We start from the raw sequence: 24,678 nt of genomic DNA, 5'->3' as shown, positions 1-24,678 counted from the left end.
TGTACACTGAGATCATTTGCACCAAGACAAATTCCTTGTGTGTCCAATCACACTTGGCCAATAAAGAGTTCTATTCAAACTATATTAAGGAGAATCAAGGAGGCAGAATTTGATGCATGCAGACATTTTAAGGTTCATCCACAAATCCTGCTTGCCACAGCATGAAATGCTTGCCAAGAACCTGCCCTCAAAATGCACCTTCACTTCACGGCCAGCCTGCTGCAGAGACAGATTAAAGTTGGTAAAACAGCCAGGCATGAACATAGTGTTTTCCTTCTTAAGCTGGCATCAGATCACTCATCCACATAATCCATGGTTTATGGAAAAGGAACCTTCAGAGGTCAGTCATCTGTGCAGCAATAGTTGGCCTACTGCAGAAACACCCCTACCTCTGGCTGCTGGGCTCTTCATCACTGGGATTATTTGTGCTGTGGCTGCCAGAAAGATTACACGCCTTCCCAGCACAAATGTTTTGTTTTTTTCGTTTAGAGGCAGCACTGGCAGTATATTGACCTCATGTAAGACAACATGCAGTAATCCCCTCAGTAAATCCAACATGAAATCAAACAGAAAGGATCCTACCTACCATTCGCAGTCATATTTGTAACTCTAGAAGGAAACTGGTTATGGTATATGAATTGGCTATAGACATATTTGGACACATTTTTCCTGGAACTGCCGCAGGCTGTTTTAGATGCTTACTTTCATTGTAGTGCTTTCCTTTGAGGGGACTACAAATCACACCATAATTTGACTTTACTGAAAACATGGATAATTTTATTTATAAAACATTATTTTATTATTTATTTTATATTTATGAAATTTATTAGCCGCCCATCTTACCATAGAATAACTCTGGGTGGCTTACAGTTACATATAAGCTAAAATATAAACAGTTAAAAAGAAACATTAAAACCAAAGACACATGGGGAGGGAAGAGGCAGAGGGTGTGTGTGGGAGAGATGGGATCTGTTATTATTCAGTCAGCCACCTCCATTGCACTGGGGCCCCAAGCCGACTGGCAGAGCCATGTCTTTAGGCCCTTACAAATAGATAGGAGGTTTGGGGCAACAGCAGATAAGGCCCCACTCATGGATCCCATCAGCTGGAATAATCGGGCTGACAGGACCCGCAGAATGCCTCCTCTGCCAGCACAAGTGGTACAGGCCAATCCCAGTGGGGTGATACAATCCCTCAAGTAACCTGAGCCATGCCATGGAGAGCTTTAAAGGTGATCACCAATACCTTGAATTGCACCTTTAAGTCTTTAAAATATCAATTTTAACATTTTGGGTCCGTTCTATTGCCTCATGCATTGATGCCTATTTCAATTAAGGTTGGAGCAAGCAATATTTTAAATACACACACACACACACTTTAAAAATTGCAAATGTTATAGTATTTACAAAACTGGGAGGATGGAAAGGAAGCAGGATGCTTGCTCAGCAAAATAGGTCTGTCAATAGCCTAGAAGAAACTGGATGCGCTTATTTTATTTCAGTAGAAATAAGAAAGAATAAGTTGCCAAATTTGTGCTTTGTTCCCAAATTTCAATCGTGAGTTCCAGGGGCCCATGTGGATCTTGTTACCTGTGAGCTCTAACATACCCCTGGTTAGATCATTCAAACTCTTCTCCCAACCTACCCTTTGATGGCTAGTGGTTATCGGGCAGGAAACATGGATAGCACTCCATACTAATGGCAGCAGGAAAGGGTAAATCATTAGGAGTGTAGAAATGCGGAAATCAGCAAGAAGAGGAGGCAAAATTGACTATAAGAAGCCATATATAATGTAAATTCTGTTAGGCAGTTTATAGCCCGCAGCCCATGTCCTGCAACCTCTCTGTGTGTATAAGTGGCATTCATTCATTCATTCATCCATTCATTCATTTTACCTTCTCTCCTGCAGGCATGCTGACCATCACTGATTTTATTAATATTTTACATCGCTATTATCGATCTCCTATGGTGAGTTTTCCAGTACCTTAACATCTTCTCAAATCTGGAGGAAAGTGGCTTTAGACAGTTTTGTTGAGGGGACTGGAGAGAAGAAGAGAGGAAACAAATTGGGACGACCACCCAAAATTAAGTTGCAGGCATGAGCTGTTCCATATTTGGGATTCTAAGAGTTGAGTCTTTCAGCTGGAAAAATGGGTAGGTGAACAAAAATGTTTCAAAATGGAAACCAAGAAAGTGGACACATCACAAATTGTTTTTCATTGGCCTACGAGCAACTTTTAGAATAAATATTCATTGATGTGGTAAATACAACTGAAATATTAGTGTGTTTAAAAATAAATGTTTTAAGAAAATCTGAAGTGTCCCTAAACACTTTAAAAACAGAATTCTGGGGAAAACTTTATAATGCATATCTACTCAACATATTTATTGAGAGTCAACATATTTGTCTTTTCATATCGACTAGCCATAGAGCCATTTCTAAAAGCAATATGAAGTTACACTATTGGGTTCTCATTCAAGGGAACAGGAAGGGACTTTTTAAGATTATCCATCTCACTTCCATATACAAGAAGCTAATACCGAGAGGTGCTCATTGAATGGCTGGCTTTAAAAAATGAGGGTCTATCTTGTTCACAAACAGTGTGTTTTACGTAACTCATACTTCTCAGGAATTTTCTTTAATATTTATACTTTAAATATTCTAAAATGCATATTTTAAAATTTGAAATCGGTTGGTCAGACCATTTGAAGCAACAGAAAGCAAATGCACATTATGAGACATCCATCAAATATAGTAGTTGGCACTCAAAAGCATCTTTTTATTATGTCTTTTTCAAATTTTTCCAGTTAGAAGTTTTCCATAAAGAGTTAGGCTGAAACCCAGGTCATATAAAGCAGAGAGTGTGATTCTTTAGAATAGTTATTAATATATCCAGAATAATTTGGGTAGGTCCCAGCCAGCTTCATCCTAATTCAGAGTCTCCACAAAATTCTATTCCCAATTTGTTTCTGCAGAGTTACCACCAAAAGTCATGGGTTTTTATTAGCCATAAGTAATCCAATTGACCCCAGGCTCACTAAAAACACAATAAGCACAATAAATTAGGAAAGTGTGTTTGGTTTTGTATCTTCCTTCAGTGGCTGGGAAAGTTTTATTATATAAAGCAAAGATGGTTTACCAACAAGAACGGTAAATATGAATGTCTTCAACTATTTTATATATCAGTAACTTACTAGTACTGCAAAAGCCTCAAGAAAACAAATTTTGATAGGAAAGGCAGGGGTGTTGTTGGGTTCAGTGAATAGCAGGTCTCTCTTCAAATTAATCCTTGCTTCAATCATTGTTCAAGCCAATTTCAGCATTGTTGGAGCTGGAAAAAAAACCCTTGGAAATGAGGGATGTTTGGTGATAGAACAGATAACAGATAATCAGAGTTGGAAGAGACCTTATAGGTCATCTAGTCCAAGGTGGGAGACCCTACACCATTTGTGACAAAGGACAGTCCAATCTCTTCTTGAAAGCCTCAACTGATGGCGCTCCCACAACTTCCAAGGGCAAGCTGTTCCATTGGTTGATTGTTCTCACTGTCAGAAAGTTTCTCCTTATTTCCAGGTTAAATCTCTCCTTGTTCAGTTTCCATCCATTATTCCTTCTATTATTCCTTCTATTATTCATTATTATATATAATTTGCTTCTTTGCACTATCATCCAGTTTTTGTCCTGTAGAATTATGAGATAAATCTAAAGTTTAGCAAAGGGGCTTCCCATTACAGAGGTTCTTTTTGCTGTAAATTTCTTCACTAGTCAATCCCAAAACAGCAAAGCCATTGACTTTTTAAAAAACTACATTTTAAAAAGTATGCAGCTCAGAACTCTGCATGATGAAATTTGACATACATCTTCCATTTATAAAGATTTACCTTGTCTTGAAAGATCATCTAAATTCTGGTGAAACATTTGAAAGATAGATCTACCTGTGTTTTTCCCATACTAAACAGAAAGTAGGTAAAATCTGACTCTTCCCCCCACCCCAAGCTTAATCTAGAAGCCCTGAGTCTGGAATGAATTATATTTGGAGCAATAGGAACTGGATTGGATTATTTCCACTGTTCCAGACTGGATCCCTTAAGAATAATGGATGATTTCTAAATCTAGTATTTCTTCTTAATTCAGTAATAGCAAATAGTAGTGTGATAGTAAACTCACATGATCAACACTGATATCTGACCTATTCACTACTATTACTTTGTTCCAGGTCCAGATATACGAGATTGAGGGGCACAAAATTGAAACTTGGAGAGGTAAGTGGGGTTTCCATCAAAGAAATTGAATATCATAAATGCAGTTTAACATTTTTAACATTAGTTAACATTATCACATATTTGAATGTTATATTTATATCTATTTACTTGCATCAATCTTAGATTAAAACCATTCTTTAAATTCAGATTTAAATTGTCTAATCATCCAATATTCTTTTACTAAGCAAACAGTGGGTATTATTTGGCTATGTACTGATTATTTGTTCTGTTTTCACTGGCTCAAAATTGACTCATCCTTCCATCCTTCTGAGATTGGTAAAATGATGACCCAGATTGTTGGGGCCAATAGGCTGACTCTGTAAACTGCTTTAGAGAGCTGCAAAGCACTGTGAAATGGTATATAAGTCTATTCTATGTACTATTACTATTAGTTTCATGCTATACCTACACCCTTTCTTCACTTTTTCTATACTGGCTTTACAGTCTGGTTTTTGTTATTCTCCCAAGTTTATATAGGCTACTAGTGCTGGTCTGTTATTATCCTAAATTTGTTTTGAAAGATATAGAAATTCTACTGCATATAAACAGGCAATCTGGCAAATTCAGCTTGTATTGTTGATAGAATCTGTTCTTATTACATTATCAACTGCATTTATTAATTATATGCTATCCATCTGTCTCCCTTTCTCTCCAGAGGTGTATTTGCAGGGTTCCTTCAAGCCTTTGGTGCATATTTCTCCAAACCACAGGTAGGTCAAGCATTTCCCAGATAGGCAAGAGCAGGAAAGCATCCTATTTTTGTAAGAGGTTTGCCAACCTTCATTCTCACCACCTAATGCAAAAGGTTTCACTCCACCACATACTACAAAACCCTTGTCACTTTGTGGCTGTCAAAAAGAAATCAGAGAGATGCCTGATAATGTGGGATATTTCACACACACACACACACACACACACACAGAGAGAGAGAGAGAGAGATCCAGGGATAACCTAATACCGGGGTCTCCAACCTTGGCAACTTTAAGACTTCAACTCCCAGAATTCCTCGGCCAGCAAAGCTTGAAGTTGAAGTCCACAAGTCTTAAAGTTGCCATGGCTGGAGACCCCTGTCCTAGTAGAATCTATGATACTTTATAACTTTATCAGCTGATAACAGGCAGAAAAAAAAATGATGCTTTACCAATCATCTCTTAACCCAAAAACATTTATTTTTCCTAGTTGAATACAGGTATCCACAGCTGGGACCAGAAGTTCCATTGCTAAGCAAGGTGATAGTTAAATGAATTTCACTCAAAAAGTTTAGGATATGTTTTGCCACATTTATTAAGCGGATCATTCAGTCATTTAGTAAATCTGACTTCCCCCATTAACTTTGCTTGATGGAAGCCAGCTGGGAAGGTCACAAATAGTGATTGCATGACCCAAGGATGATGCGACCATTGTGAGTACATGCCGGTTATCGAGCATCCAAATTTTGATCATGTGGTCATCGGGATGCTGTGACGGTCAACGGTATGAGGGGCAGTCATATGTCACTTTTTTTGCTGCAGTTCGTGACTTCGAATGGTTGCTAAATGAATAGTTGCGAGTCAAGGACTATCTTTACTCCAAGATTCTTTCCATAACAGGGAATAACTCACCTGTATTCCTTCACATACTCCTCCATTCTGAAGCTTGTCCATGCTCCTGAATCCCCTGGAGGAGACTGTCCAGAGATGAGGACCTAGACTTAGACCTTAATTTTATTGTCACTTTGAATGTACATTAATCGGCATACATTAAAATGAAATTACGTTGCATATGGCTCTCAAAGCATCTCCACTTCTAATATAAACAGAAACATGACGGGATAAATAAATATAAAATTATGCCCACATATTATATTATACGACACGGATAAACAACACAGTCTAGTTTGGAGGCATATATGTACATGGCGAGAGAAACAAACCTTGCAAGTTTACCAGATGGATGGCATAGGGAACTAAGCCATTACAGAATCTGGAAGTCCTGCTAGAAATACTTTGAAACCTTCTCCCGGAAGGGAGCAACAGAAACAGCAAGAGGAGGTTTCCCAGTCCATCCCTGTTGTGGTTAGCCGGCAGCAGGTGCGGACGGTTGAGGAGAGTGAGGACTCAGATGAGGGGCTAGGACCATTAGGGAGTGGACTGCTGCCTTCAGTGATTGTGGGGGCTGGCAGCAGCGATGAGGAGGTTCCCGAGGAGCCCGTGCTAAGGGTTAGGGTTAGGGTTAGGTCTGCTCGCAGGAAAAAGCAGCTGCAGCAGCATGGGCAACTCGGGAGTAAGGCTGCAAGGTAATGGTCCCTCCTTCAAGAAGATAAAAGCCAGCTGTGAAGTGAATGTTCTTTGCAGGAAGCAAAAACATTTTGAAACTCCAGCCTCATGGACATTGCAGTATCTTAAGTTGATATTTGAAGACTCTTGTGTTGTTAAATAGTTCTTATCTGTTATTCTTGGCAGCCTCACACAGTTTTGGCGACGCTCATGCTTATCAAAGTTAATTAGTTTGCAGCAGCCTTTTAACCGGATATTCGTAAGAATAATTAAAAGGTTTCTATTCCCTTTGGTTTGTATTTGTTTTATTGGAAAAGGGTTTGGGTCAGAACAATCCCGAGGAACATCAGTAGTGAGATCCTACGTTAGTCACTACTGGTTCGGTGGGTGATCCCATGTGCACATGCACATGTGCGCACCCCTAATGCGCACATCCCTAACAAGCCAATCAGCTGAGAGGATGAAAAAACAAAAAGCTAGGACCAGGGGTGGGATTCTACCAGTTCACACCTATTCGCTATTCCCTAGAACAGGTTGTTAAATTTCTAAGCAGCTTGGAGAACCAGTTGTTAGAAGAAATTACTGGCCTAAGGCAGGAATGCCTTCCAATTACTCGAAGGCAGGAAGGAAACATTCTGGTATTGCTTACAGAAACTGCCTCTCCATTAACCCTTTTTACATTCTTGGCTGGACTAGACTTCCTGTCTCAGGAACGTCTCTGCAGTTTTTTCCCCCTCCTTTGCTGGTACTTTGCTTGTGTGGAGTAACCATTGAAAAAAGTGATTTATGACCATTTTTCACACTTACGACTGTTGCAGCTTTCCCACAGTCATGAGAGGCCAGGCGAGGAGATGCATTCTTCGATGTGAGTGATGTTGAGTTGGCCACGCCCAGCCAGTAACATGACCACCAAGCCACGCTCACCAACTAAGCCATGCCCACAGAACCGGTTGTTAAAAAATATGAACCGCACCCCTGGCTAGGACCCTCCCTCCCATGTGCTTTTAGGTCTTTAATCCTCTCAGCTGATGTGGAGGCTTATTTTCCTCCTCTCCGCTGATCAGAGGCTTTTTTTTTTTACCACCAGTTTGGCCGAACCAGTAGCATACCACCACTGAACATCACACAGCCTTTTCATGTCTCTCCTTTCTCCCTCTCCTAGCCTCTTTGATGCGGTTTATTCCTTGATTAAGAATAAGATCCACCGACTGCCTGTGATTGATCCCATCTCAGGAAATGTCCTGCACATCCTGACCCACAAGCGCATCCTCAAATTTCTGCACATCTTTGTGAGTGCTTGGAAGGTCTAGGAAGCCCGGAGTGCTGCTGCTGTGTGATGACTCTACTGAATTTGTTCCTTAAGGGTTTGTTTGTCAACCTGCACTGGCCATGCTCACGGTGCTTTTAAAAAGTTGAGAGAAAACTTTTTCTTGGGTTGAGCTCAAAAACTGGCACACAAATCTCTTTCGCCTTTCAAGGTGTTCACAGTTTGAAACAGAGACAGGGTGGAGTGAAAGATGGAGGAGGGTAAAGTTGTTGCCTTTATTTAAAACTTGGTTACTTGGAGAAAAAGTGGCCTTTGGAGAAAGGGTTAGAGTGGCATTTAGCTTATTACGTGCAGGATGTAGAATGGAGGGAGCCAGTACATATGGAGGGAGGTAAAACAGTCATGATAGAAATGGCCTTATGTGGTTGTAGCCTTTATATCTTCTATTCCACAGCATTTGGATCTGGTCTTTCATGAAAATCTCAATACATTGCTATAGTTATGAGCTGAAAGTATATTGCTGGCTAAAAGCTCTTTTGTGAAAGAAAGGTTGAGCGCAGAATTAAATTTTTCCTCTTCATTGAATTCAGAATCATAGGCAAGCCATTGTAGCAAGCCATGCTGGTTGAGAATTCTGGGAGTTGACATCTTAAAGTTGTCAGTGTTGGATAACCCTGTTCTTTTATTATTATTATTTTTTAATTACACATCTCTATTTACATTGTTAACAGTATTGTGTCATCAATAATACATATATTTACATTTATTCCTATACATTAATCCTTATTCCTGTGTTCTATGTCAGTGATAGCTAACCTTTTCAGCACCGAGTGCACAAAGTGCACGCACACCCCCAAAAAACAATGTGTGTGCATGTCCCCCACACATGGGCATGTGCCTCATGCACATGCATGATAGAGACCCAAAGACCAGGTGGCTGGCAGGAGACATGCACGCATGCGCAGTGGAGCTGAGTTGAGGCAACGGCTCACATGCCCAAAGAGAGGGCTCTGAGTGCTACCTCTGGCATGCGTGTCATAGGATCGCTATCACAGTTCTATCCATTTATACCATCTATCCCAAACTGCATAATATTCTGATTCCTCCTTGCCTTTTAGTTCTGTTGTAAGTTTATCCATCTCAGCACAATCTAGTATTTTTTGTTCTAAATGTTTTTTTCTTCCCAGAGCCAATTAATTCTCTGTCTTTTCTTATTTTATCCCTGAAGGGAGTTTGATCAGGCTAGGAGAGCTCACCTTGAGTAAGATTGCTAATGTTTTGGAAGGAGAACAAAGAAATAAGTGGTATAGCACTGAAGTAATCATTGAAGCTGTAGAATAAGGATTGAGAAGTAGATCTGTTTACCTTTAAATTAAACTTGGTTTGATGATCATGGTATTATTTTAGGTGAATTGAAGACAGATTGGAGAATCAATTATTACTGCCTTTTGATGAACCCCTCCTATTTTGGTGTCTTTCTCTCCTATGCTAGTTGATCCTTTTTTTTTTGGTTTGTCAATTGCTTACAAGATAATAGGTATAAGTAAAAACATAGTTATGAATATATGGATACATATAAGAAAAAATTTTATATATATATATATATAATTATATATAAAAATTATATATATAAATTATATATATATATATATATATATATATATATATATATATATATATATATATTTTCTTAAGTTTTCGTGGGTACTTACATGTATGGCATTCAGCTTTTCAGCTTTATTCGGGTATTTTCCTACGTCATTGTAGTTGTGCTTTTAAAGTTGTAGCAACGTTTCGGCAGAATTTCATCTGCCATCATCAGGCTTCTGTATTGTGTTCGTCTTCCCAGAAGAAACAATAGGACAAGGACGGTAAGCACGTTGGTGTGCTTATGCACACCCCCCACAGATCTCTTAGGAAAGAGGTGAGGTCAATAGTAGAAAGTCTAAGGTTAAAGTTTTGGGGGTTTGGGGAAGAAATCACAGTCAGGTAGAGTATTCCAGACATTGATCACTCTGTTGCTGAAGTCGTATTTCCTGCAGTTGAGTTTGGTGCGATTAACCTTGAGTTTGTATCTATTGTTTGCTCTTGTATTGTTATGGCTGAAGCTGAAGTATTGATTGGCAGGTAGGGCATTGCAATGTATGATTTTATATACTATACTTAGATCGGACCGAAGGTGGCATAGTTTTAGGTTTTCTAGGTCTAGAATTTAAAGTCTGGTGGCATAAGGTATTCTGCAACGAGTAGAGGAGTAGAGAACTCTTCTTGTGAAATATTTCTGGACTTTCTCAACAGTGTTAATATCAGATACGTAATGTGGGTTCCAGACTGATGAGCTGTATTCGAGTATTGGTCTAGCAAATGTTTTGTATGCTCTAGTTAGTAGTGTAATATTACCAGAGAAAAAGCTATGTAAGATTGGGTTAACAACTCTTAATGCCTTTTTGGCTATGTAGTTACAGTGGGCTCTAGCACTTAGATCATTAGAGATGAGTACTCAAAGGTCCTTGACAGAGTTTGAATCATCAACAAGGTCTTGACTATTCAGCCTATATTTTATTTTCTGATTTTGGGGGGCCAATATGTAAGACAGAGCATTTATTTGTTGAGATTTGAAGTTGCCATTTGTTTGACCATTCTGATACATAGTTGAGGTCTTTTTGAAGAGTAGCAGTATTGTCGGTGGTGTTGAATAGCTTTACATTGTCAGTGAAGAGGACGCAGTTGCTCTTAATATGATCACAGAGGTCATTTATGTAGAGTATGAAGAGAACACTGTCCTAGAACACTGCTTGGGGGACACCAATGTTGACAGGTACAGAATTTGATAGGATGTTCCCAATTTTGACTATTTGTTGTCTGTTTGACAGGAATGCTTCTATCCAGTTATGCAGGTGTCCAGAGATACCATAAGATTTTCGTTTTAGGAGTAGTTTGTCGTGTACCACTGAATCAAAGGCTTTACAGAAGTCTATGTAGATTGAGTCTATTGCTTTGCCCTGATCGAGTTGTGTAGTCCATATGTTTTTGCAGCGTAAGAGTTGTAGATTGCAGGATAGTTTTTTTCTGAAACCAAATTGTTTATTAGAGAGTAGGTTGTTTGTTTCTAAGTGGAGGATAATGGATTGGTTAATAATTGATTCCATGACTTTACAGGTGACACACATAAAGAGATTGGTCTGTAATTTTCAACTAGGCTGGGGTCTCCCTTTTTGAAGATGGGGATGACTGTGGCTTGTGACCATAGTTTTGGCAAGGAGCTGGTCCTGAAAGATTTTTCAAAGATTATGCTTAGAGGTTCGGCTAGGGCAGTGGATAGCTTTTTTAAGAAGTAGGCACATATTCCGTCTGGTCCAATAGATAGAGATGGTTTTAGATTGCACAGTGCTTTTTCAGCACTGTCTTCTGTAAAATCGATATGTATTAGATCATTGTAGTTGTCTGTGGTTCGACTAGGAAATACTGGGCATGATCCTGCAGGCTTCCTTGGCGATATCATTGCTCTGAATCAGAACTAGTCAGCCAGGAACTGCCACCATGAACTTCCATTTGTTCAAAGACTGCCTCTGACTCAGGAGCATTATGAGAATTAAAATAGTGGCTCCCAAGTGGTGGCCTAAACAAGGTGCTTTGTAGCTACCTGAGATTGCCATATGACAATGGGAACATTGAAGGAATTTGTCTTTTGCTAGCTTTTTGGATTCAGAGATATTTGTATCATTTGTATTTACTGGCCTCTATTGTGAGCAAAGAAGGATGGAGCTGGCTTCCACAAGTATTGTGGTTCACCGGCAGCCTGTGCAGACAGCAGCAGAATCGGACAGTGGGGAAGAACGGGAACCAGTCTGGGAGTCTGGAGAGGACTCTGACGAGGGTCCTGCATCTGATGCAGAGATGGGGTCAGGACCATCTGGGAGTTGTGTGCTGCCTCTAGAGCCTCCAGAATCTGGCAGCAGCGAGGCTGAGGAACAAGGGGAGCCTGTTCCCAGGGTACATGTGCACAGAGCTGCTAGAAGGCAAGAGCAGCTGAGACAAAAGGGGCAACTTGGGAGTAAGGCTTGGAAGTGATTGCCCTTTGCCTAAGGTAGAAAGCAAAGTTGTTCGTTCTGTTCAGATTAATCCTTGAAGCTCTGTGTGGACTTTGTACTTTGGCTGGCTTTTTACAATTCATTTGGCACTCTAGTTGTCGGCAGCAATTCAAAGGAAAGAAAGGTGGGTGCTTATCTCAAAGGGACTGTTTGGGACTTATTACCAGCTGGGAATGAACATCATTCCCAGTGTTGAAATAAAACAAGAGTTGTTTTAACTAAGCATGTGCTTAATTACGGTCTCGGGAAACTTTGGTCAACAATAATCCTCTCTTTTTCTCATTGCAGGGAGCCATGCTTCCAAAGCCACGCTTCTTGCAGAAAACCATCCAAGAGCTGGGCATTGGTACTTTTCGTGACATTGCTGTAGTGTTAGACTCCGCTCCTGTCTACACAGCTTTGGAGATTTTTGTGGACCGCAGAGTCTCGGCGCTGCCTGTGGTTAATGAAAAAGGTGTGAGGAAATCTCTGGCTGCTTATCCCATCTTTGCTATGTTACCTGAATCCTGACCCGCTTTCTCACATGCTTCAAGCACAGCTAATGCAGCTCTTTCTTTTTACAGAATCATAAAATTGAAAGGTACCTCAGAGGGAGTCTAGTTCAAATCTGTTAAAGCATTTCAGATGGATGGCTACCCACCCTCTGTTTAAAGACCTCTAGTAAGGGAAATATTTCGCTTCATCAGGCATTCTATTTTATCAGTTGACAAGACTTACTAGGATTATTAGGAAGAAATGCCCCCTAACTATCATAACTTGATTTTACACCCCCATAGTTACAGTGCACTGGTTCTATTCCTCCCCTCCGGAGTGGCAAATAACAAGACCTACTCCCTCCTCTGTGTGACAGCCCTTTAAATATTTGGAAGACAGATATCATATCTCCTCCTCAATTTTCTCTAATTGCATCCATTTTCTTTAAAGGGCTGATTAATTGTCATAATTCTGAGGCTTAGCTTGCCAATATTTTATTATCGCACATGAAAACGTCAGTATGCTTGTTATAATCTATTTTTCTGGCCCAGGTCCATCTCCTTTTTCGCTCCTCTCAGTACAGTATTATACTGTAGTTCTGGAGCTCTTCAATTTGTTGCTGATTTATATTTCGGCTGCTCTCCCTTTATATTTACTTCCCAGAATTATCACATTTCATTATCCCTTTGCTTTCTGTATGAGTGATGATGCTGTCTTCAGGATAGCCAGTTGTGGACTAAATAGCTAGAATGAGGGGTGCTAGAGCTTGATGCTAGTTCACAGCATAAATGAGAGCCAGTATGGTCTAGTGGTTAAAGCATCAGGCTAGGAAGAAGGGAATCTTGAGTTCAAGTGCTGTCTTGGCCATGAAAGTTAGCTGGATGACTTTGGACCAGTGACTTTTTCTGCCTTGCAGGGTTTTTGTTGTAGGAGGAAGATGTGTTGGATATGTTCGCTGCCTTGACTTATTTATAAAAAAATAATAATAATGTCAGGATACAAATACATAAAAATAAATAACCCTATGTGTTAGATCGTGGGAAAAGAGACTCGAGACCAGGGTGACTTTCAGCTCTTTATTTAGTTCCTAAAATCTGTCTTAACCGGAGAGCCGCGGCAGCCTCTTTTATTGACAGCTGCTCGCAGCTAGCGGCCAATGACGGCTCCTTGAATCTCCCGCCGTCCAGATGGGCCAATCGTAGGGTAGGGATACTGTCCAATCAAAATGAGGTAATTGGGCCAATCAGCGAGCTGCCTGGTGGCCCAATCAGATTACAGGATTTCAAGTATGTTAATATAGAACACTATGGATCGCTACTTAAAATGAGTCCAGTTAGTTAGTTTATTTTATTGATTATCAAAGGATCCAGTTCCGTAGGTCTTTTCAGCTATACGGCTGCATCTTAGACTGGATTTGGATTTCTTACTTTCAGATAGAGATGTGTTTCAGAACAATCTTTTGGGACTTTTAACACCATGAAAAATAAAGTTGGTCTCTGTCTGCTGGCTGCCTGACATTATCAGGTATAGAGGAGATCTTTCGCCTTTCATGATGGAATTGCAACCCGTCCTCCCAACATTTTGGATGATGGTGATTAATAAGATGTGTAGTGATAATTTAATGAAAATGCATCTTCTTTAACCCTGTTTTAAGTTAAACTAATCCTTAACTCTGTTAATAGTTGCTAAGCTCCTATTTGGCAAATACTGAAAAAGGAGGAATTCCTTCATAAAATATACAGTAGAGATAACTTTTGGCTAAGTTGGTAATGTTAATTTTCCATTCATAACTTCAAGCTATAAGGCAGGCCTAGAAATTCATGATGAAATTGTGAAAGCATGTTTTTTGTCAGGTTTGCTACAGGAAAATATGAATTTTGTGTGGTAAGTAAGTTTCTAAAAAGTTTCTGTGATAACGTTTGTGTATATGGCATCTTTTAATTCATTACGCCTGGAGAGATTCCTGACCTACTGTTCCCTTCTGTTTCTTATGTAGGAACGGTAGTTGGCCTCTATTCCCGCTTTGATGTGATTGTAAGTATGGGGCAGTTATTCTTCCAGGTTCAGAGACGGTCTGATAAACAGTAGTACTGTCTTTCCCCTAAAGGAAGTCATTCTCAGATTTAAGATTTGCCCCACCCCCAGCTATAGATTAGAAAAAAAAACTTCCTTTACCATTTTTTTTTTTTTTGCAGGAAAAACACCCCTTAAGATAACTCTCATTTTATAGATAAATTATTTTGGGACAAAGTTTTTGGATAAATACACTAAGAAGGACTAATCTAGCAAGAGTTCACATACAAAATAAAATCTGTATGTTTATGTGATGGGAAAACAGCAATTCTTAACTAATGGTAAGAGAAAGGTATATGCCGATCACCTTTAAGACAGGAGAACACATTTAATGAACTCCTGCATTTTGGAGAAGCAGTGCAAGAACAATGCCTCCAGATGGGGCTTCTATATTGTCTGTCCCATTCATGGAATTCTACAGTGATCTAGATGAATAATCCTTTTTACTAGGGTAGATTTATTTCCATGGAATAGTTGTTATACAGTGACTGGGTTCACTTATCACAGTAGAACATATTGTTTTTAGTTTGATTGTGGCTTGTCATGTTGGATGAACCCAGCCATTGGGGTCCTAAAGCTGTCACTTAAAATGTTACAAGCCAGCCAATCATAGTTTATGTAATAAACCATAGCTAAGCAAACCATGGCTCAATGTAACATATGAGCGTACCATGAATTAGTGTGTCAATATGAGGTGACTGTGCTTTGCAGGGGTGTCAAACTGGCAGCCCGCGGGCTGGATGTATCATGCACAGGCCATGCCCAACCCAGCTCCACAAAGGCAAAAAAGGTTACGATACTTCACATGACATGATTGAGTTTGATACCCGTGTGCTAAGGCCTTGCTTCAAAGATTTTGAAGTGTCTCTCAGCATAATAATGTGCGTTCATGGTAGCCATCATGCAGTAATGCCCTACTCCCTCTTTGCTCCAAACTCCTCCTCTCCACTTGCTCTCCATAGCATCTGGCTGCCCAGAAGTCTTACAACAACCTGGACATTAGTGTGGGGGAAGCCCTGAAACAGCGCTCGGTCTGCCTAGAAGGAGTCCTTACATGCTATCCCTATGAAACTCTAGAAGACATAATTGATCGTATTGCCAAAGAGCAGGTATGGCTCCAGCATTGTAAGTAGGAGGGGGCAATGGGTTGGCTGAATTCATGTCCTTCTTTCTCCAGATGTCCTCAATATGTGTCTCCTTCAGATCCAAAGCCTTTTGCTTACTAAGTCATGGCTGATGTATAGTTTTAATCCACATCCTGCCATCTGTTCCCTGACTTTTAGTGACAGGTGTTCCGGGAGCAGTCTAGGATCGCCTAGCCTGCTCTTTTTCATGTGGAAAAGACCATGACTACAAATGGTAGACGAATAGATGGGTGTGTTTTGGATGCTGCAGACGGACCTTTATTTTACATTTGTAATCCAGTGTGGGCAACTTTTGTAATATCTGGGCTTCTAGCTTTTGTTTTTCTTTCCTGGCAGCTGAAGACGATTTAAGCATAAAAATGCAAATTATTATTATTGTGGTTGATTGCAGTCAGCCACATGTTTAGACTGGATTTGGCATTTTATCTGCCTATTGAGTCCTTCTCAAGTACCTGGAATAGACAGGTGTTATTATTGTAAGCTACTTAGAGCCTATTGAGTCCTTCTCAAGTACCTGGAATAGACAGGTGTTATTATTGTAAGCTACTTAGAGTCGCTCCACAGTGAGATGGGCAGCAAATAAATGTAAATAATAATAATAACAACAATAACAACAACCAATAATAATTAATACCTAGGATGCTGGCAGTAACCCATATCAGCCATCAGAGCCAGTCAATATTTGTGACACATTTTTAAATGTTCAGTTGACTGAGTTTCATGTTTAATGAATAAAAGATAATTATAATTAATAATAATAATAATAGGTTGCAAATATACAATAAAGCAAGATGCCATGGAAATTCCAAGCTCATATGGTGAAAGGATCTGATTACTATCACTATTATTTATAACCCGCTGTGGACATCCTTTTAAGTAGTGGTAGTCTTTATTACAGACATTGAACAGCTCAAAAAGAAAAAGAAAAGAGATTATTAGAAAGGAAGTAATAATCACAGTAAACCCATTTATAAAACTGGTGACAAAACACGGTATGTTTTACAAATAATGAAACAAAGCTCAGCCAATTTAATTATTAAAAGAAATAAAATATCCTTGATTGGAGAGTAACTTATAAATAAAATGGATCCAGATGATTTGGAAGTTTGTCTGGATGGAAAAATTGCAGATAGCCTTTAACTTATGACAACAATTGAGCCCAAAATTTCTGTTGTTAAGCAAGACACTTCTTAAGCGAGTTTTGCCCTATTTTACGACCTTTTCTTGCCACAGGTGTTAAGTAAACCACGACAATGATTATAACAAGGTTGTTAAGTGAATCTGGCTTCTCCATTGACTTTTCTTGTCAGAAGATCATAAAAGGTGATCACATGACCCTGGGACACTGCAACCATCATAAACATGAGCCAGTGGTCAAGAGTCTGAATTTTGATCATGTGACCATGGGGATGCTGCAGTGGTTTTGTAAGTGTCAAAAGCAGTCGTAAGTCACTTTTTTCAGTGACACTGTAGAACAGTCATTAAATGAATGGTCAAGGAGTACCTGTAGTAGCTCCAGCTGGGATCCTTATAATGAGAGCAATATAAGAAAACATGGGATAATGTTTCAGGAACTCCTTCACTCAGGGACAACGTTCTTTTTTAAACAGCGTAATTGGTAACCCTATAATTTGGTTTAGAAAAGAGCACCCCATGCTTTCTTTTGGCCCAGGGCATCTGATCTTTTCTAGCTCACTGGAGATGACAGTGATGCAGTAAGGCCTACCTGAGGCTCCACCATATGTATTTGCATATACTTCTCACCTACTTTTCGCACAGTGCCCCAATTCCTAAACAGACTGTGCTAAACACTGTAATTTCACTTCTATGAATGGCATCTTGTCTGTCTGGTATCTAAAACTCATCTTTACTGTCCTGTTCCTACTTTTGCCATGATGGTGTTCGGCTCACTCGTTGGGTAGGTGCATCGCCTGGTTCTGGTGGATAAGAAGAACACTCCGCGGGGGATCGTGTCCCTCTCAGATATTCTCCAAGCCTTGGTGCTCACACCCGCAGGTATCGATGCCCTAAACTCTTAGCTGGCCGACGCTCCATCCTTCTTCCATTTGTACCCTCCATTTCCTCCACTTCTCTCCAGCTCAGGTAGGCCCCAGGCCTTGGCCTCCTCAGCCTGTTTCCTCCTGCTGCTGCTGTTGCTCATTTTTTTTAAAACTTGCTGCTGGGTTTCTCATGTCCATCTGATCAAGCCAGGTCTGTATTTCTACTCCATCAAGCTCCGTTCTCGTGGCTTGGAAGGAAGGCCGGTGCACTGCAGTGGAGTTACAGGAGCGATTTAGGAATTTCTGCGGGGAGGGAGCAGCACTGACTCAAAAGGACACAATCCCATCTTCTAATTTGATGATAATTGAAGGATTCCAAAATTAAATATAAGCTTTTAAGTTTGGTTGCTTTTTTTTTTAGCCTTGTGGATTTTCTTGTGTTCATTTTCTGATTGCATTAATGCAGACTGATAGACACAGGGATTTGTAGCAAGTGAGATAATGAAGGGTTTTGGATTGTTCTGCTGAAGGCAACAATCCACGCAGGAAAACTGTGTGTGTGTGTGTGTATTTGAAAGAGTGAGAGGGAAGGGGAGGGAGAGAGAGTGGGGAGGGACAGTGTGAGAGAGGGTGTCTGTGTGTGTGAGAGATTTCTTTAGTTTTGCTTAGTACTAATAAATTAGTTGCATTGTCTATCCATTTTTCAGTAACAAAAGAAGTTACAGCTACAAAAAGAATCAGGGATAGGATTCAATTCTTTTAACAACCGGTTCTGTGAGCATGGTTTTTTTTTTTTTGCACACACATACCCCAGTTTTCTGGGCCTTCTGGGCCTCTGGGAAGCCTCATGTGTTTTTGCTCCCAGGAAGTTTCCCTGGCACCCAGGAAGGCAAAAAATGGAGCACAGGCAGGGGTGGGATTCTACCAGTTTGCACCTATTCGCTAGAACCGGTTGTTAACATTCTAAGCAGTTGTTAGAAGAAATTACTGGCCTAATCCTGTAAGGAAGGCAGGAAGGAAACATTCTGGTGTTGCTTACAGAAACTGCCTCTCCGTTAACCCTTATTACATTCTTGGCAGGACTAGACTTTCTGTCTCAAGAACTTCTCTGTGGAGTTTTTTTTCCCCTCCTTTGCTGGTACTTTGCTTGTGTGGAGTGACCATTCAAAGTTACAATGGCACTGAAAAAAGTGACTTATGACCATTTTTCACACTTACGACTATTGCAGCATCCCCACAGTCATGAGAAGCCAAGCAAGGAGATGCATGCCTTGATGTGAGTGATGTTGAGTTGGCCATGCCCAGCCAATAACATGACCACCAAGCCACACCCACCGAGTCACATGACTACCAAGCCATGCCCACCACCTAAGCCACACCCACAGAACCGGTTGTTAAAAATTTGAATCCCATCCCTGAGCGCAGGATGTGTGTGTGTGTGTGTGTGTGTGTGTGTGTGTATCCTCCATGTTTTGCCTTCCTGGGCCTCAGGGAGGCCTCCTGAGTGAAACAATAAGACAGGAGGGGAATCCCCGCACAGCTGATCATAGGAACATCGGGAGGTAAAAAACAAAGAAATGCCTTAAGGAATAATTGAGCTGGGAAGAACCCACTCAGCGATGTCAGGTATGCGCACGATGTTGCACATGCATGATAAGGACTGGGAGGGGAGGGGCCAGCCAGGGGCATGTTTTGCTGGTTCTCTAAACTACGCAGAATGATAACAACAGTTCTCTAGAACCAGTCTGAACTGGTAGAATCCTACCCTTGAAAAGAATCCATGGAACCTTCCACCTTCTTCCTTGAAATTCCCATTAATGCTTGGTGCAGAAGTGCCTCTTGTAGTGCATAGCTCTGGTCAGTCTTGGCTATCTCTTGCTTGTGAAGCAGTGGTACCACAGGAAATGTTAAAAAAAGAATGCCTCTCAAGAAAGCTGCGTCATTTTAGCTGTAAGGGTTATCATGAGAATTCGGCCATGTGCATATATAAGCTGTCCCACCTGAAAGCTTTTTCTGGCCTTGTTCCACCGTGCTTGACTTTGAATGAGCCCAATTGAGCCTTTGACTTTGATTTTTTGCTGCTGCCACCAATCCAAAGTTAGCAATATTTGTGCCCATCTGTGTTTGTGTGCTCAGCTGGCTGGCATAGATTTGAATATAGAATTTGTCTATTAGTAACAATTCAGCTGGCAATTCCCAAGATGTCCTCCTACTTCCCCAAATGTCCAGGCTTTTAGACCTAGAGATAAGGAGGCAGAATTTCATGGATTTCTCTAGGAATACGCATTCTTTCTCTTAAAAAAAAAACTTTTTTAAAAATAGTTTTTATTATGGTAGTTTATAATATACACTGCTCAAAAAAATAAAGGGAACACAAAAATAAGACATCCTAGATCTGAATGAATGAAATATTCTTATTAAATACTTTGTTCATTACATAGTTGAATGTGCTGACAACAAAATCACACAAAATTATCAATGGAAATCAAATTTAGCAACCCATGGAGGTCTGGATTTGGAGTTACACTCAAAATTAAAGTGGAAAAAACCACTACAGGCTGATCCAACTTTGATGTAATGTCCTTAAAACAAGTCAAAATGAGGCTCAGTAGTGTGTGTGGCCTCCACGTGCCTGTATGACCTCCCTACAATGCCTGGGCATGCTCCTGATGAGGTGGCAGATGATCTCCTGAGGGATCTCCTCTCACACCTGAACTAAAGCATCCCCCAACTACTCGACAGTCTGTGGTGCAACGTGGCATTGGTGGATGGAGCGAGACATGATGTCCCAGATGTGTTCAATGGGATTCAGGTCTAGGGAATGGGCAGGCCAGTCCATAGCATCAATGCCTTCGTCTTGCAGGAACTACGGACACACTCCAGCCTCATGAGGTCTAGCATTGTCTTGCATTAGGAGGAACCCAGGGCCAACTGCACCAGCATATGGTCTCACAAAGGGTCTGAGGATTTCATCTCGGGACCTAATGGCAGTCAGGCTACCTCTGGTGAGCACATGGAGGGCTGTGCGGCCCTCTAAAGAAATGCCACCCCACACCATTACTGACCCACTGCCAAACCAGTCATGCTGGAGGATGTTGCAGGCAGCAGATCGTTCTCCACGGCGTCTCCAGACCCTGTCACGTCTGTCACATGTGCTCAGTGTGAACCTGCTTCATCTGTGAAGAGCACAGGGCACCAGTGGCGAATTTGCCAGTCTTGCTGTTCTCTGGCAAATGCCAAACATCCTGCACAGTGTTGGGCTATAAGCACAACCCCCAGCTGTGGACGTCGGGCCCTCATACCACCCTCATGAAGTCTGTTTCTGACCATTTGAACAGCCACATGCACATTTGTGGCCCGCTGGAGGTCATTTTGCAGGGCTCTGGCAGTGCTCCTCCTGTCCCTCCTTGCACAAAGGTGGAGGTAGCGGTCCTGATGCTGGGTTGTTGTCCTCCTACGGCCTCCTCCACGTCTCCTCCATGCTCTGGCCTGTCTCCTGGTAGCGCCTCCATGCTCTGGCCACTACGCTGACAGACACAGCAAACCTTCTTGCCACAGCTCTCATTGATGTGCCATCCTGGATGAGCTGAGCTGCCTAAGCCACTTGTGTGGGTTGTAAACTCCGTCTCATGCTACCACTAGAGTGAAAGCACAGCCAGTATTCAAAAGTGACCAAACCATCAGCCAGAAAGCATAGGAACTGAGAAGTGGTCTGTGGTCACCACCTGCAGAACCACTCCTTTATTGGGGATGTCTTGCTAACTGCCTATGCTTTCCACCAGTTGTCTATTCCATTTGCACAACAGCATGTGAAATGGATTGTCAACCAGTGTTGCTACCTAAGTGAACAGTTTGATTTCACAGAAGTGTGATTGACTTGGAGTTACATTGTGTTTTTAAGTGTTCCCTTTATTTTTTTGAGCAGTGTATAATACAAAAATATGAATGCATACTTTCTCAAATACAAGGGAAAAGCATGGATAGAAATGCTGCTTAAGCATCATCTTTTCTTTATAAACATCCTTATTTGAAAATTTCCTTGTTAAGCTTTCATTTTATATTCCAACACAATTCTCAAAAGAGAGGTAAAACTAGGAGGGCTATAACAAATGTCTGTCTCAGTTATTCTTGAAGTTTCACGTTGATTCACAGTTTAATGAAGTCAGCAGATATGTGATGCATTTAATTAAAGCAAAATCTAGGACTGTAGCCAATATTGCTGATTGGAAACTCTGCTCTGATTTTCTTTGAGGGACTAGCTGTAATTATAGGTAATTTATACTTGCAAGTTGTCACATTAAAGTTGTTTTAGGACTATGTTTATTCTGCTGGAGCACTGGAATGAGATTACAGTAGAATAAAGCTTGCTCAGTTCCACTTCATTTTTAAAACTCAAAATTCCATCTTTCAGAATCTGGAATGAAAGATAAATCCCAGAGACCTGTCTGACAAAACCCTGTACCTCAATTCCTGGAAGCTGTAATTAAGAATGTTAATTAATTAACTGAAGCTTTTTATTTGCTAATATAAATATATTTTCATGTTAAATAAATAAAATTAGGTATAAACTGATTTAGATGTGAACCAATTTAGTGGTGAAAGAAAGAAAATCGTGTCTTGCTACAGCTGTTAGTCAGAAACTCTTGACAGTTTCTGCAAATCATCCAATAACTTATACATACTTCTCCCAATCTTCCTTCTATCTGCTCCTGATTTACTATGGATTAGCAATTCACGGTAAGCAGACCATATCAGGAATCGAACTCTGCAGAAAAACCAGCACTGTACTTCATTGAGATTGACTGTAATAACAGATTCTTGCAAGCCTGCTTGTACTTTATTCCCTCTTACCTACTCAATTAGGGAGAAGCCTATCTAAGCCTCTTCCAAATCCCATCTAGCTTCTCAGGACTGAAGGAATGTTTCAGCCCTCTTTGCTTACACAAAAGTTATTGCCTATTTCCCTCGAGGGAATCTTCCTGCCTCGGTACACTCTGTAATCTGTTTGCTGTTACAGTGTATTGATTTTAGTATATCAAAATCCAAGGTCAATTATCCTCCTTCAGTCTCAAAAAAGTATTTCCTAATGAACTGATCAGCAAAGGAGATTACTTTTAAATGGGGAAGGGGCGTGTATGTACTTAAGGATACTGTTGTAGTAGCCTGACCTGTATTCTCCCTCAGAATTTTTTCAGAAAAACAACCACGGTTAGGGTGTGCTTGGTGGGATATACTTCTTGCATTGTTTCTCAGAAGTTTCATGTCACTTCAGTAGCCAAAGAGGAGCAAAGAGCTGGCTCATTTCCCACTAGATAACATTAAATTTTATGAATTCCATTCTGCAGGCATCAACTGCTATTCCCTCTGACAGTGTGCAAGGACTCCTGGCTACTTGATCTGCTGCTACTGCATCAATGACTCCTGGGGGCCAGTAAGAGAAGCTCTAACAGCTATGAAGAAGGCCTAGCATCTCAAGAGCCCTGACTGCCAGTTCCTTCCTCTCAGTGAACCACGAAAGAGGCCTGAGGGAGGACAAAAGTTCTAAACTCGGAATTGCAAATGGAGGGGGGTCACTTCTTTGGCCCCTAAACCAATATACAGGAACTAGTCTGCTACAAGGGTGGGGGGAAGGAGAGGTGTATATCTTGAACAATGTGTCCATTGTTTGCCTCCACTTCTTGGCCTCACTAACTGGAAGATTGTATTTGAAAATCGAACATGCTTCGGGCCCTCTTTTGCTTCAGCTGGAAAAAAGATTGCTAGAGACTATGGATAATGCTTCAGGATAAAGCCCAAAAGGTTATTTACCTTCGCTGCAGGAGGATTAATTCTAAGTTAAAGGCAGATTCTACACCTTGAAAAGGACTAGGCTGAGCTATTTCAGAAAAACCTGCAGGTTTTTTTCTTAGTTCTTAAAGTAGGCTCATGTCTTGCTTTGAAATTTCATTGCACTGAACCACTTGGAAGGCAAGGCACAAGACCAGCTTAGGATAATTGTTGTGAGGTAGACAGGACCCTTGTTTGTACACTTTTAGGTCCCTATTCAAAGTATTTTGCCCCATTCTGAACTTTTGCCCCATTCTGAAACTTAATACTGTCTCCTCAATAGGAGAACAGGGAAGATACAGTTTTAGTGTCAGTGATACATCCTTCCTCTTTAAGGCTGCAGTATAAAGCAAGGCTTTGCTTTTGTGCAACTGTAGCACACAGTAAGAAAAGGTTGTGCTAGGAGAGACACAATTTAATGTGGGAGAACTTCCTTCTACAGTAAGTCAGAATACAATTTCTTATTGCTGTCACATTTGGGGAAATAAATCTTTCACACTGCTACCCTTTTTATATAGAATTATAGTTCAATTTTCCAGCTTGTGGCACTTGGTTATTTAAGCAAGGACTAATGGCTGCCTGCCTGGAATGCTACTACAGGAGATTGACTTTAGATATAGGTAGTCCTTGACTTATGACGGTAATGGAGCCTGCCACTTACTGTTGTGAATCGTGATGGTTGTAAAGCAGGTCATGTGACCAGCTTGATTTTTAAAGGTTTTTTTTTTTGCACTGGCCATCAAGCAAACACCACAGTCATTAAGTAAACCCATGGTTCACTATGGTACACTTTTTCCGAAAACTGGAACTAAAAGCTGTTTTTTGGCAAAACCATCTTAAATTGTGAACATGTGACTGCAGGATACTGCAAATGCCCACTAACATGGACCAGTTTCCAAGTGTCCAAAATGCAGTCATGTGACCATGGGAGGGCAGTTATTAGAATTTTGTAACCAGCTTGTAACCTTGGGGGAAGTCTTTTGTAACTTCATTTCAACACCACAGCTAAAGCAAATTTGGGTCAACCCTATGGAGAGAGTTGAGCATGCAGTGAGTGACAGTCACAACACTCAAGAGTTGTCTAAAGAATATATGAACTATAATTACTTCAGTCTCCTGAGCAAGTATGTACCTGCATGACTTCCAAAAGCCTTTATTCAAAGGGGAATACTCTATAAATAATCCATAACACTTTTTGATTTCTCCAGACTTCTCTTTGCATCATTTGGGGCAATAGCAGAAAAGCCCCCATATTTAGCTAACTGCTGTAGTCATGAGATTGAAA

At 40.7% G+C, this 24,678-nt stretch overlaps 1 protein-coding gene across 19 annotated transcripts in view; it reads left to right on the top strand.

Moving 5' to 3' along the window:
• The window catches only part of PRKAG3 (protein kinase AMP-activated non-catalytic subunit gamma 3), a 33,555-nt gene extending 9,167 nt beyond the window's left edge, over positions 1–24,388 (top strand). For 2 of the 19 annotated variants that reach the window (XM_026707953.2, XM_087920584.1), the window contains exons 5-13: positions 1,909–1,967; positions 4,217–4,262; positions 4,918–4,972; positions 7,680–7,806; positions 12,164–12,329; positions 14,346–14,383; positions 15,385–15,531; positions 17,490–17,583; positions 22,913–24,388. In XM_026707953.2, coding sequence (XP_026563738.2) covers positions 1,909–1,967; positions 4,217–4,262; positions 4,918–4,972; positions 7,680–7,806; positions 12,164–12,329; positions 14,346–14,383; positions 15,385–15,531; positions 17,490–17,583; positions 22,913–22,935 — 755 coding nt within the window. In that variant the 3' untranslated portion in view covers positions 22,936–24,388. Of the gene's footprint in view, positions 1–1,908; positions 1,968–4,216; positions 4,263–4,917; positions 4,973–7,679; positions 7,807–12,163; positions 14,234–14,345; positions 14,410–14,544; positions 15,532–17,489; positions 17,967–22,912 lie in introns of those variants that run through there. The other 17 variants (XM_087920582.1, XM_087920580.1, XM_087920587.1 and 14 more) reach the window with 13 other exon arrangements.
• The last annotated feature ends 290 nt before the right edge of the window (positions 24,389–24,678 follow it).

The sequence above is a fragment of the Pseudonaja textilis genome, chromosome 1 (assembly GCF_049901715.1).
Source record: "Pseudonaja textilis isolate UNSWEBS1 chromosome 1, rPseTex1.2, whole genome shotgun sequence".
Taxonomy (NCBI): domain Eukaryota; kingdom Metazoa; phylum Chordata; class Lepidosauria; order Squamata; family Elapidae; genus Pseudonaja; species Pseudonaja textilis.
The sequence above is the reverse complement of the archived record's forward strand: the minus strand, read 5'-3'. Positions and strand labels throughout refer to the sequence as shown.